The sequence below is a fragment of the Bufo gargarizans genome, chromosome 4 (genome assembly GCF_014858855.1).
Source record: "Bufo gargarizans isolate SCDJY-AF-19 chromosome 4, ASM1485885v1, whole genome shotgun sequence".
NCBI lineage: Eukaryota > Metazoa > Chordata > Amphibia > Anura > Bufonidae > Bufo > Bufo gargarizans.
The window spans coordinates 8505407-8520005 of record NC_058083.1 but is presented as its reverse complement, the minus strand read 5'-3'; the positions used below and the strand labels follow the sequence as shown (position 1 = coordinate 8520005).

The following is a 14599-nucleotide window of genomic DNA, read 5'->3' as shown; positions in this document are numbered from 1 at the left end:
CGGGTGCCCTTGGTGTTATGAGTGTTGTATGGGTGCAAAACAGGAGGCGCAGGTGCTGGAGTCACATCTACACCCGGCGCAGGCGCACTGAGGAAGGAGCAGCGAGCGAGCGTCCTCCTCTCAGTGCGCCTGCGCCGACTGAAGACCGGTACGGCGCAGGTGCGAAATTTTGAACGCAGACAGGGCCAGCCAGAGGACGAGCACGTTCGCTGGCCCTGTCAATCAACATGAAAGGGGGTGTCTTATGAAAGGAGGATGCGGCAGCTACCAGCAAGTAGTCGCCCTACTTGCTGGTAGAGAGGTAATTTACATAATATAAAAGTCTGTTTTTTTAAGAAACTACTGAACGAAATGAGTAAGAGCACTATATAGTGATATGTCGCAGTATTAGGATTTTAAGTAGCCCAAAAAAAAAAAATTACTTTAGCGGGGTGACAGAAGCCGTTTAAGGCTTTGTCTTGGTTCCCAGCAGGTGTTAGCAGTAACTCTGGCAGGCAAACAAACTCAACTCTGCTACATCTGTTGCTCTCTGGCTCTGCTGTGCTAACAAGCTTACTGTATAACTTTTCTTCTTTCTTTATGCTGCAACTTCTCTCTGTAGTCTGTCTCTAGATTAATACCAGGGAATCTATACCTCCTGGCTTCAGAGGCTTCAGGCTTTGGCCTCTGTGTCCAGCAGAGCTGAAGGTGCTCTAGCTGGTTTAGGCAGGACACGTCCAGCAAAGACGGGGACCTGCTTCCTTCCCCAAGCAGGGGGTACTCTCCACTGACCTCTAACTAACTAAACTCCTCCTTAGAGGGAGAGAAGAGAATGGAAAGAAGGTTCTATCCTCTGCAAATGTAGCTCTCCCATGCTTGCTGCCACCTTCTGGTGAACCAGGTACATTACATGAACAATAACAGTTGCATAGAAATAGGGTATTACACTTCCACAAGCAGCAAAGTCTATATCGGACATAAACAAGGAATACCTTGCTAGTTTGCACAGCCTTGTGATCCTGAACAGACTAGGAATGTCTTTCCCTTGGGGATTGTTCTCTTAACAGGAATTATATTTCTCCTGGAGCTGAATTAGCCTCTGCCCTGAACAGCAGGCAGAGCTGAACTGAAATGTCTGATGCAATACTAACTACACAGCTAATTCCCTCTGCTGAGTCAGGGTATTAATAACTAAGGGTACTTTCACACTTGCGTTGTTTGATTCCGGAAGGCAGTTCCATTCCATCCTGATCAGTCTGAAAAATGCCTGATCAGTCTGAAAAATGCATTGCAATACCAGATCTGTTTTTCCGGTGTCACCAGGCAAAACGGATCCGGTATAAATTTTTTTCTTATTTTTAAAGGTCTGCGCATGCGCAGACCGGAAGGACAGATCCGGCATTCCTATATTTTGGCACTAATACATTCCTATGGAAAAAAAAGCCGGATCCGACATTCAGGCTAGTCTTCAGTTTTTTTCGCCGGAGATAAAACCGTAGCATGCTAGGTTTTCTCTTTTGCCTGATCAGTCAAAATGACTGAACTGAAGACATCCTGAACAGATTACTCTTCATTCACATTGCATGGGGATAAAACTGATCAGAACTATATGCCGGAAAAGAAAGACGCTAATGTGAAAGTAGCCTAAATAGTGCCACCTACAGACAGCTTTTGGGAATACATATAAAGCATAATGCAAAGCATTAACAGATTAAATAACATCAAATCAAGAACAATCTGCAAGTACCCTATTCTCGGGTACTGCACTGAGGCCAGAGCTAGAGATGTCGTCAATGCAATGCTGGAAACGGAGACCGATGGGCTGCACTGGTGCGGCAGCGCATGATCATGAGGGACAAGTACGTTGTCTCTTGCTGTAATTTCGAACAGTTCCTGTCAGGGGCGTAGCTATAGGGGGTGCAGAGATAGCAGTCGCTACCGGGCCTAGGAGCCTGAGGGGCCCCAAAGACCCTTGTACCACATGAGAAGACACCTGTTTTATAGAAGGTGCACCTGGTCAAGTTACACCTCTGGCTGGAGGGAAGGTGTTAGGTCAAGAATTCGGCATGGTTGAGGGTGCAGTTTACATTTTTGCCTCAGGCAGCAGGAAGGCAATGTGCTTCCCTGCCCCTGGCCACAAAGCAATGATGGAAGGGGGGACCAAGCTGAACTCTTGCACCAGGGCCCATGAACCTTTAGCTATGCCCCTGGTTCCTGTTGTTATCTAAAATTTGTGAGGCCTTGGAATACCTCTATCTGGGGCCCAAAGGCCCCATCCACCACAAGCATAAGAAACCATTAATATAAATGACAGTTGATAGGTAAGAATGTAGAGAAATACTAGAGGAAAGGAGCCTTCCCAATACAGCCCATGTGTACTGCCGATAAGGAGCCCTTTCTCAGGTTCCCTCTACATCCTGATGGACTTGGGTATTTCATCCCATTGCATTACTTTTTTGCAGTATGTTTAACAGTAGAATTTTTTCTTGTTTTGCTATTCCTCGTTTATTCTTCCTGGAAATATATGACTAAATAGATGGCAGGGCTTTACTTTCTATTAGGTTGTGTCTCTACACTCTGAGATGTGGTGTTCCAGGATTTTACTATTCATGACCCATACCCAGGATAGGACATCAATATCTGATTGGCGGGGTCTAATTCCCCGCACCCCCTGCCGATCAGCTGTTTCAGGACTGTAATTACACAGCTCCATCCATTGTATAGTGGACGGAATAGGCTACCACAGTAATGCTCCCATTCACTTCAATGACAAGGTTTTCCAGGATTTTACTATTGAGGCCTATCCTATCAGATTGGTAGGAGTTTGACAACTGGCAATGACGCGATCAGGCGCTGGAGCCAGGGTACTACTGCTAAGCCCCTATTCAGGTTAATGGGAGCTGAGCTTCAGTATGCTGGTGCCGGGAAACTACACAGTGTATGGCGCCTTCGGCTTCCACTCCGTACCTGACGCTGTGGCAGCCTGATATAGCGATACGTGGAGGTGTCAGGTGTCGGACCACTTCCCCCCTGATAATGATGAACTATCCCCAACTGCTGTTAATTTTATTCATCTCTACTTTTTATTCCAAGAACTCATCCAATGACCAAGCAAGCGAGGCGAGAGCTGTTCTCCTGTGTCATGGAAAGCTTCATTTCAGGACATTGCAGGAGACCTTCCACTTTAACACCATTGAAATGAAATTTGGTAACGTATCCAATGTGCTGGCCTGTTAGATGCGTCCATATGTGTTAATTATACGGATATTATAGGTCACTAGGAAACTGGATTGGATTCTGCTTGTAATACATATCATAACTCCCATATGGGACTGTAACGTTGCACCTATTTTGTCAAATGGACACTAAGATAGTAATTCAGGCGTAAGGAAACCCCCCATGTTATATTTACTTGAGATGCTGGGGTACTACAGTGCCTTGCAAAAGTACTCACCCCTCCTTAACTTTTTTTGAATTTTGTTACATTGCAGCCTTAAAGTCAATGTTTTGTTAATCAGAATTTTATGTGATGGATCAGAACACAATAGTCTAAGTTGGTGAAGTGAAATGAGAAAAATATATAAATAAAACTATTGTTTAGAAATATAAAACAGAAAATTGCCATGTGCGTATGTATTCACCCCCTTTGTTAGGAAGCCCATAAAAAGCTCTGGTGCAATCATTTACCTTCAGAAGTCACATAATTAGTGAAATGATGTCCACCTGTGTGCAATCTAAGTGTCGCATGATCTGTCATTACATATACACACCTTTTTTGAAAGGCCCCAGCGGCTGCAACACCTAAGAGGCATCACTAACCAAACACTGCCATGAAGACCAAGGAACTCTCCAAACAAGTAAGGGACAATGTTGTTGCGAAGTATAAGTCAGGGTTAGGTTATAAAAAAAAATATCCAAATCTTTGATGATCCCCAGGAGCACCATCAAATCTATCATAACCAAATGGAAAGAACATGTGCAATGAGCCGCACCGTGGTACGGTTACACGGACGCCAAATTATGCAGTGGGCCAGGATATGTGTATTACAGTCTATTGTTTGTTTTGTGACGCCAATTGCAGCGTGCTCAGGGTACTAACAGGGCCCTATAAGGTGTTTTTAAGGTGTTATAACTCATGTACCAGGTTAGGAATGCTAGAGTGGTGTAATGTCTCTGTATGGTAGTAGTAATAGTGTCAACGGTGTCTCCTACCTGGGTACGGCTGGACTCCTCTATCCTAGCTCACTTGCAATAAAATGAGTGTGGTACTAGTAGGAGTAATAGAGGAATTTGCAGCAGTAATTGAGATCCAGACCTTTGGTAAAGTTCAAACTTGTCTTTACTAGTTGCAGCTTTCATCCAAGCGAGATACAGCAATAGTCTTTGGTCTCAGCAGGTATTGGCAATGTGTGGCAGGAATATATCTTCTGCTCTATCTTGTGCCTGGAGCTTTTGCAGGAAAAGGACGTCTGCTTTGTAGCTCTGTAATTTGGCAGGAATTTATCTTCTGCACTGACTGTCTTCTGCTGTCTTGGGGACTGACTTTCTGAGGAGGAATTTGGCTTCCCCTGGGTCTCTGGACGTTACTCACAGTTATTGTCTCAGGGTATGCTTCTTCCTGTAACTGGAGGTGGCTGCTTGCTTTCTTCCAGCTGAGGCTGCAAGGCTCAGGCTGGGGATAATGATCAATTGTCTCAGCCGAGACAAGATCATGGCTTTGGAGCCCTATATCTGGGAGCTCCTACATGCACAACCTTCCCCTAGCCGGGGTGGCTGGCACACTAACTCTAACTTCCTTCCCCACCCATGAGGCAGGATATGGGACAGCCCACTTTTGCTCATTGAGGGGGATCTGAACTGGAATGAACTATTCCAGTTCAGAAACACTAAACTGTAACCAAGTCCTTGCTGAACACATTGCTGCCACCTGCTGGTGAACATGAAAATGACAGCAATATACATTTACAAGGCTTAGAATGCACAATTGTGAGGAAATTACATGAAATTACACAAGATGACAATGTTAATGCCCTTAACAGGTTGTAGTGAGGTAGAAGAGTTTAGTAACATAACTCTGGGGTGTTACACAATCACACAACAGCAAACATGCCAATAGACAGCCGCCCACCAAAACTCACGGGCCAGGCAAGGAGGGCATTAATCAGAGAGGCAGCACAGAGACCTAAAGTAACCCTGGAGGAGCTACAGAGTTACACAGCAAAGACTGGAGTATCTGTACATAGGACGACAATAAGCCGTACGCTCCACAGAGTTAAGCTTTATGGCAGAGTGGCCAGAAGAAAGTCATTACTTTCAGCTAAAAACAAAAAGGTACGGTGTGAGTTTGTGAAAAGGCGTATGGGAGACTCCCAAAATGTATGGAGGAAGGTGCCCTGGTCTGATGAGATTAAAATGGAACTTTTCGGCCATAGAAGAAAACACTATGTCTGGCTCAAACCCAACACGTCACATCACCCAAAGTACACCATCCCCACAGTGAAACATGGTGGTGGCAGCATCATGCTGGGGGTATGGGACTGGGAAACTGGTAAGAGTTGAGGGAAAGATGGATGGTGCTAAATACAGGGATTCTTGAGCAAAACCTGTCCCACTCTGTGCGTGATTTGAGGCTAGGACGGAGGTTCACCTTCCAGCAGGACAATGACCCCAAACACACTGCTAAAGCAACATGAGTGGTTTAAGAGGAAACATGTAAATGTGTTGGAATGGTCTAGTCTAAGCCCGGATCTCAATCCAATAGAAAATCTGTGGTCAGACTTAAAGATTGCTGTTCACAAGCGCAAACCATCCAACCTGAAGGAGCTGGAACAGTTTTGCAAGGAGGAATGGACAAAAATCCCAGTGGTAAGATGTGGAAAGCTCATAGAGACTAATCCAAAGCGACTTGGAGCTGTGATTACCGCAAAAGGTGGCTCTACAAAGTATTGACTTTAGGGGGTGAATAGTTATGCACATTGACTTTTTCAGTTATTTTGTCCTGTTTGTTGTTTGCTTCCCAATAAAAAAAACTTGAAAGTTGTGGGCATGTTCTGTAAATTACATGATGAACATCCTCAAACAATCCATGTTAATTTTCAGGTTGTGAGGCAGCAAAATATGAAAAAGTCAAAGGGGGTGAATACTTTTGCAAGGCACTGTATGGGGTGTTTTCGTATTCAGGAGAAAATGGGTAACAAATTTTGTGGTGACCTTCTCCTGTTACTCATTGTGACAATGAAAAACTTGGGCGTAAAAAGTGAAATTTTTCAGTAAAATATGTTATTTTTCTTTTTTACAGCCAAGGTTTCCAAAATTGGGTAACTTTTTGGGGGTTTCCACTGTGGGGTACCTCAGGGTACCTTCAAATGCGACACAGCGCCTTAAAATTATTCCAGTGAAATCTGCCCTCCAAAAGCCATAATGTTTTCCATCTGTTCTAAGCTCTGCAGTGCGCCTATATAGCAGTCGACAAGCACATATTGGGAGTTACTGTAAACTGCAGAATAAGGGTAATAGATATTAGGTTTATTTTAGCTGTTAACCCTTGCTGTGTTACAGGTGAGAATTGATTAAAATGGAAAAGCTGCGAAAAAGTGAAATTGTGAAACCTCATCTCCATTTTCCTTTAATTCTTGTGGAGCACCTAAAGGGTTAACAAAGTTTGTAACATCAGTTTTGAATAACTTGAGGGGTATAGTTTCTAAAATGGGACCATTTTTAAGTGGTTTCTACTATGTAATGCACACAAAGTGACCTCATAACTGAACCTGTCCTTAAAATAGTGGGTTTTAGACATTTTCTTAAAAAATGCAAGAATTGCTTCTAAAATTCTAAGCCTTCTAATGTCCTAAAAAAATTAAATTACATTTTCAAAATGATGCCAACATAAAGTAGACATATGGGAAATGTAAAGTAATAACTATGTTGTGAGGTATCACTATCTGCCTTAAAAGCAGAGAAATTCAAATTATCAGTAATTTTTTTTATAAATTAAGGAGAAACATATTGACTCAAATTTACCTCTAACATGAAGTACAATATGTCACAAGAAAACAATCTCAGAATGGCTTGGATAAGTAAAAGCGTTCCAAAGTTATTACTACATAAAGTGACACATGTCAGATTTGCAAAAATCTGTCTGGTCACGAAGGTGCAAAATGGCCTGGTCATTAAGGGGTTAATTGTTTACTTCCAGTAGATACAACTCTGTCCTGGTCATGTGATAGACATAGATGTCTGACATCTCTGATAACTGTACTGAAATAAGCCATGCACCTGTGTGTTCATCACATGACCAGGACAGATTTATGACAGCAAGCAGGGATCTTGAAAATATTTAATATACCTTTAAAACTGATTTTTATTCCAGGAACATTCTAAAGTATATAGATGTTTTCTCTAGGTTCAAAGTGGATCATCCTCACCGAAGATGGAGAAGGATTTGTTCCAATTACATTCAGAGGCAACGAAGAGGTTGTGATTAGGGAGGTAACAGAAAACTCTGGATCCTGTGGAGAGCCAAATCATGAACAAAAGGAGCCCTAGAGGGGTCATACTATGACATAAACCTGTTGTCATCTCCATTTTCCAATCAAGTACTAAAAGGGGTCAAGATTATCCATTATGGCTAAGACTTCTAATCAGGGCTGGCTCCAAATGTACATGGGGCGTTACAGTCAAAGAGGACCCTTTGTCAAGCCAAGGATTGGGTGAACAAATGTAGAGCATGTTTACCCAGATCTCCATGGGCCCTTTCCTCTCCCCATTTTTTCACGGTTCTGATGCCCACTCCGCCACTAAACATCTGCCCATATTGTCTTGTAAATTAGCCAGCTCTACGATTATGTGGGAGGATCTTCCTAGCCGTCCAATTGTTGTACATTGAAAATTCTTGCATATTGGAGCAGTTTACAAAATACAGAAGACTTTGACTTAAGCTCATGGTAAATGGGTATTTCTAGCCATCATCATTTCATAATTGGTTGGCAGCTAAAATCTCCAACCCCCACCAGTCCTGAGAATCAGACTGCAAACCTTACAGTATTTGTCTGAGATCACATCTGCTTTAACCTTTAATATCTCAGGTTACAATTAAGCTAGAGCCATGATCTTGGCCTTGTTATAAAGCTGACAATCTAAGCTTTAAGACTATCATTACGGTGCTAGCTGCCATACAACCGGAGTAACAGCCATAAAAGCAAGCTCCATTGAGAGCTGCGTAAACCTACTGCTCTCACTTACGATACAATCTCCAAAGGCTTTATCTTTGTTTTATAGAGGTTTGCACTACAATCATAGTCTTATTTCAAAGATTAGATTGCCAGCTTTAAAACAGGGCAAAAAGTCCACTTTAGCTCAGTTGTAGCCTAAGATGTTAATGTCACCACCAGACATCTGAGAAGCTCTGACAGATGCCTTTCAGAACCTCCTCCTTGAGCTTCCTTTGTTTTGGTTTTCAGTTCCTCATCTCGTTAGCCTCTCTCAGCTGTCATGTAGTTGGACTGATTGCATCCCTTTAAATTCCTCCCCATAATGCATTGGTGTGCGGTTTATACAACTTCCTGGTGTGTGTGTGCATGCTGATCCTATTTCCCAGTCTTCTACAAGATAAGTGTTGTACATTCATTTGTGATTTTCTGTTTGCTGGATCCCAGGTGACCCTGACTCCCTCCGTGTCTAGTGTAGGGAGCCGGTGGTCGTGTCCCCTCACTATTATAGGGTGTTCAGGTGTTATACAGTCGAGGTACGAGGATATGCGATCATCTACCATTGGGATGTTTGCATAGGCTGAGCAGTCAGGGAGAGTGCCAGGTCTTATGCAGGGGTCTCCCTTTTTGTTCCTTAGTTTTGGATCCAGTGAGTCATATATTAATTTTGTATTGTCTTGTTTCCTGTACACCTTCTGTGACAGTTAATGGTTAAAGCATATCTCCTTCTGTGATCACTAGTATGGATGAGGAGGCGGGGCAGTGAGGGGCTATATATTTTCTCCCTGTAAAACTGTACATGACCCCAGGGAGAGGGTAACATGGACATCTGTGCATGTTATCAGTCAGCCCCCCCCCCCCCCATCAATCAGTAAAGGACTGAAAAAAATTGCGCTTGTTCACCTAATTCCCCCCTCTGGGCCAAATTAAGCCATTTATTGATGCCATCATCCAGATGTTTACCAATGCCCTAATCATGGGGTCAAATAAGTCACACTATACCCTTGCAAGCCACACACACAAACATCAATAAAGTTTACATTGAACACTGTTCCCATTCTGTCCATACTGGATCTTAGGAGTAAAACTTGCATACTGCTTCTCTAGCCATTACATGCTACAGTAATAGTGAGAATGATTATCTCTAGAGGAATATCTAAGATTCAGAAAGTGCTGTTTTTTATTTCTTCTCTCCAAAAATTATTTAAAGTAATTTCATATATGATATGTGACCCATATGGTGATATAGTTCTTATAAAAACTACAACTCATTCAAGGTCTCAAATGGCTAAACTGAGAAAAAAGTAAAAAAATGTGATAACCGCTGGAACGTGGGGAAAAATTATGAGACTTAAATTCAAAATCTACACAAAAAAAGTTACATTTTGGAGGTTTTCCTTCAGGTGATTAAATTATAACCTTAATAAATTGTTTTCTCTCTATGGATCACCTTGTATTTCAATCTATTAGAAGTGGCCCCTCAGAAAGAGGTTCTAGAAACTGGAAATCATCCTCTACGGGGAGGACGGGAGCTTCTTTAGGGTCCTGTACAGTACACACAGTGTTCCAGATAAATGTCGCCCCCAGCTGGTTTCAAAAGAGCAGTACAGCACATTACATTATTGCAAATAACACAGAGCTTAGGTTGTTTGTGCACACCAGCATGACACTTCTGTTTTTAAAGGATCTATAATAAAAGTCACACGTTTTCAATTTTGAGATATTTCTGTGTTGATTTTAATGGTAAAAAGAAAGTTTTGATAAATCTGCTCTGCTACATACAGGTAACATGCAATGCATCACATTTATTAGAACAATTCATACAGGGAGGTGAGAGGTAAGTTGAGAAGATGAGCCTCAGCAGATACAGTTAGCACTTTGTAGTTCTGCTTCAATCTGCGGCTGATTGGCTGAAGTGGTTAAACCATGTGACCACTGCAGCCAATCAGAGAACTTAGTGGTTGGCAGCATGGCATGTCTTTTAGATATTAGTAAGACATGTAGATGGCTATTCTGATATTTATATCTATTTCTTTCTGTCAAGTACAAGTGATGACCAAATTCTTTAAAACGACCTGTTGGTGAAGAAACCTTTTAAATAGTGCGGTGAAGAAGTGCACCATTAAAAGTATATCAAACAGCTAACAGCCTAGATGACGGAATTTATAGGTTAATTGCTTTGTGTAATATATAACAATATATAAATGTCATCATAAATGATGCTCCATCCTACATTAATAAAGCCTGTGTCATAGTTCAGGTTGATGGTATTGATTGCACACAAAGTTTATTACTCAGAAGTTGGATCATTAGCATTTAAGTACTGCTGGGTCCTGGACCTGATGCTGTTAGGTCACAGATGCATACCGCGTATAGCAAACTACATATTATTATTTGCCTATATAGTGCTATGTGCTATAATTAGCGAATAATGTAGAGGCTCTTGTGTATGCCTCATGTTTTAATGGATGTGCCATTTATGGGTTGGCTGCTATCCTTCCCCTCTGATGTGGTTCCCCTAATGCAGCATACATTTCCCATCATGCATCTGGCATTACTACACTTGCTCAGCTCCGAGTCTGACATAAGGGCTGCAACTGATAGATCGGTGACATAGAACCTCTGTCCCCTCAGTGTAACCTATATGATGCAGCATCAGCCTGTCTCTCCTGCCTTCTGCTTGTGATAGGTTTCTCCCTGTTAGGAGGCAGAGTACAGCAGTGTGATACTGCATCTCTGGATACACTGGAAATTCTGCACACAGACAGTATGAGTCAGAGCGGTTTTATAACTTTGTAGCTAATCATTGTAAAAAAAGACCTACAATATCACTTCATTCCTGGTCCCTTGGATAAAGCAGAAATGATATCTTCAGCAGGATGTATGGGGGGGGGGGACGGACGGACGGACAGTGGAACGAAGAAAGGCAGGCTCGGTGAGAAAGGGAGTGGTTCAACAATTGCCTTGAGGGATTTGATAGATGATGATGTAATCATGTAGTTCGTAGGAAGATAGCCACACAGGAGAGACTGACCGTGCGTCTGCATAGGAATGCATGGTCTGGACTGGTATCACACAACAGAGCTACCTATAAGGGCATCAAAATGTATAGATACAATAAGGATGTAGAATATTTCTAGTGAGTTAGCATTATATGTACAAAAAAATTGCTGGATCACTCCATAAAGTCTTATGCACATGGCCATACAACCTCTGAGTAATACGGAGCCAGTAAAGTACCATTAGGCCATACTATACTTATATATGCCTCCAGTGTCCAGAGCAGATGATGACGCTCACACACGGAGCACGATTCCTGCGAAACAGCCCTAAAGGTCATCAATATCTGATCAGTGGGGGGCCGACTTCCACTCCTGACATTCAGCTGTCACGTTTATTGGTCTCATGGCCTAGGTTTAGCTCAGTCCCATTCAAGTGAAGGGGTCTGAGCTGCAATACCAAGCACAGCTGTTATCCAATGGACAGTTCCGTGCTTGGTAAGCTAAGAGGAGGCCGCAGCGCTCACCGGAGTACCGCGGCCATCTCAAACAGCTAAGCGGGTGTTGGACCCCTGACGATCTGATATTGATGATCTATACCGAGGATAGCTCATCAATATCATAATCTCTGAAAACCCCTTTAAATGTGAGCCACATTTTGATCACATTGTGGGAGCCTACCTGCCCCGACAAGGAGACCTCTTTCAGATAGGTTTCTTCACTAACATAATGCCTTTATAACTAACCAGCTTGTATTTGATAATGTTAATTTGGTGGTATGACTTCCTCCGTCTTGGCCGTGCACACCTCCCATCTGTCTAAAGCTATTTATGATCAGCATGTTATTAATTAGACTAAGCGAGGTGTTTGACTACCACGTCAACCCTAGATAGTATACAGTTATAACACCAATACTAAATAAGTGTATGTCCGTATATTCGTGTTTTTTGTGTCTGTCTGTATCACCAGTGTGTCTTTAATTGTTTAACTCCCATCCAGTCTATTTTTATAGCTGACCAATACGACATCCTAATCCCTTACCTTCAAAACCAGTCCACATGCCTCTCTTCACCTCTTATAGGGAGTAGGAAGGGCTAGCAGCATAGGCACGTGGACAGGGGGTCTCCACCATCAGGAGCCCTCCCTGGGCAAAGGGCTTTAGGACAGGGGTAGACTTAGGGACAGCAATCTCCCCTTACCCCAAATAACGATATATCTTTCTTGGATGTGGGTTATGGTCACTCTTTGTATGTATGTCCTATAGCTTATAAGTGAATCCTTTAGGGATTTTTAACGTATACCTAATAAAATATTATTTTAGGGGTCTAATTAATAACATGCTGGATATATATTCAATACAGTTACCCCCTTATATCAATGTTTACTGATCTTGCTGGATTTATAAAGCTATTTATGATCAGTATAACATTAAGCTGGTTACTACCCATCCTGAGTACATGTTGTAGGCCTAGGTCCAAGAAAGAGAGGTAAGTCTCCTCTTGTACAGGTACACTGGTTAGTGTAAAGACCCATCTCGTTCACACAGTTTCATCAAATTGTGCGCTAATAACCTCACATTTGTACGCAGGTGCCTGTATCTTAGTGCCTACAGGGTACTTATACAACTTTGTGCTAATTTAATTTTGCATTGCAGTTACAGCAGATGTACACATTTATTTCATGTTGGTTGTCTGACTTTATTATTTACATTGTACAGACGATAACTGGTAATTAGTTAGGAGGCCAATGCTGCTGCCAGTGGGGCAGGGGTGGGAAGGGGGGGGGGGCAATGCTACTAGCAGTGGGAGAGGGGTTGGAAGGAGGGGGGAATGCTCCTGCCAGTGGGGGAGGTGTGGTTGGAGGGCAATGCTGCTGTCAGAAAAGGAGTGGTGGTTAGGGGGACAATGCTGCTGTTACTAGGAGTAGGGATTGTTAGGGGATAATACGGCTGTCAGTAGGAATGATTCTGTTGGGGTAGCATTTTATGCTGCAATATGGTGTTTATTTTGCCTGCTGGGAAAGTATTTTGTGCTGCACTTTGGTATGTGGCACTGTAGGGGAGGTAATGCTTAGAACCTGACCATATGATTAGATGTTCTATGTTCTAGTTTTAATTTCCTTTTTGTGTTGATGATATGGTATTTACGGAGTTGGTGACAGGCATGAGCAAATAAAGAAAAATTAGTTTATTAGTTGCAACAGTCCAACAAATTATACATTCCATTTCCGTGAATTTTACATAGCATTCAGTAGATACACGGTACTTACAGCTGTCAACTTGTCATTGAAACAGAGGATATAAAAATAAAACTCAAATCATATAATAGGTAAATTGCAATTATAACTAAGCATAAGGAGAAATACAAGACATCATATCAACCAGAAAGATAAACCATAAAAGAAAAAGGAAAAACTATTACACTTTTACGTGCAGATTTCTGCAGTGGATTCAATTAAGCTGCAGTTGGTGATGCTAATCTGAAGGGGAACATAGCAGAATATTAAGTAGGCATTCAATACTGTGCGGGAGGAACAGCGGGGGGAAAAACATGATGTTGCCAAGCAATGGTCTGACGAAGCTTGGGAGGCAATGAGTTAAGGATGAATTACACCATATTCCTCATTCCTTGTTTAATTTAGACGGGCATTCCTGATGTTTATACATTACTGTGGAGGGAAGCATGCAGTACGTGTCTGATCCCCACCGCTGGGTCCCGGCTCCTACTGCCCCTGCCACACTCTGCAGTGACATTGGCTGAAGTGGTGTATGTGTCCCCGTACATGCAGGAAGTTTACATTTGCAACAGGTCCAGCGGCGTAAAAGGCGTGTGGTGGAGAGAACAGGTCACCCAATATTCATACACCAGCACAGGGGTATAGCTGTAGGGGAAGTGGCTGCTTACGGGCAGCTAACGGGTCTTGTCTGAGAGCTCAGTCTTGACTAGCCACAGGAGTGGGGGTTCTATGTGAGTTAGGGGTTGCAAAGAAGTTGCTCGGCCCATTCAAAAATTTGCTGTGGGGCCCAGTCAATTGTAGTTACACCACTGCACCAGCACCACACCATATCTCAACAGTCTGAACATTACAAGGTGAGGTAGGCATCAATTGTCCCATAGGGGATTATTGGCTATTAGATCATGACTGAATTTGAGGCGTGTTTTATTTTCCCTCCAATCCATTTGCACAATATAATGAAGCAGTAACAGAGGTTTTGGAAAGGAGTGTACATTTCCAGGACTGGCCATAGATTGATCAACTCCAAATAGTTCCCCAGTGTCGAACTTGGGTTCCTTGGGCCCTTCAGAGGAAATTATTTTCGAGGGCCAACCCCTATGTTATGGATGGCCAACCTGCGGCTCTCTAGCTGTTGCAAAACTACAACTCCTAGCATGCCCAAACTGCCTACAGCTATAG

At 42.7% G+C, this 14599-nt stretch overlaps 1 protein-coding gene across 1 annotated transcript in view; it reads left to right on the top strand.

Annotated features, from left to right (window-relative positions):
• Positions 1 to 7524, top strand: part of LOC122934068 (WD repeat and coiled-coil-containing protein-like) — a 30956-nt gene extending 23432 nt beyond the window's left edge. The window contains exons 2-3 of the mRNA XM_044289219.1: positions 3073 to 3187; positions 7382 to 7524. Of these exons, the coding sequence (XP_044145154.1) occupies positions 3073 to 3187; positions 7382 to 7524 (258 nt within the window). The remainder of the gene's footprint in view (positions 1 to 3072; positions 3188 to 7381) is intronic.
• Positions 7525 to 14599: the final 7075 nt, after the last annotated feature.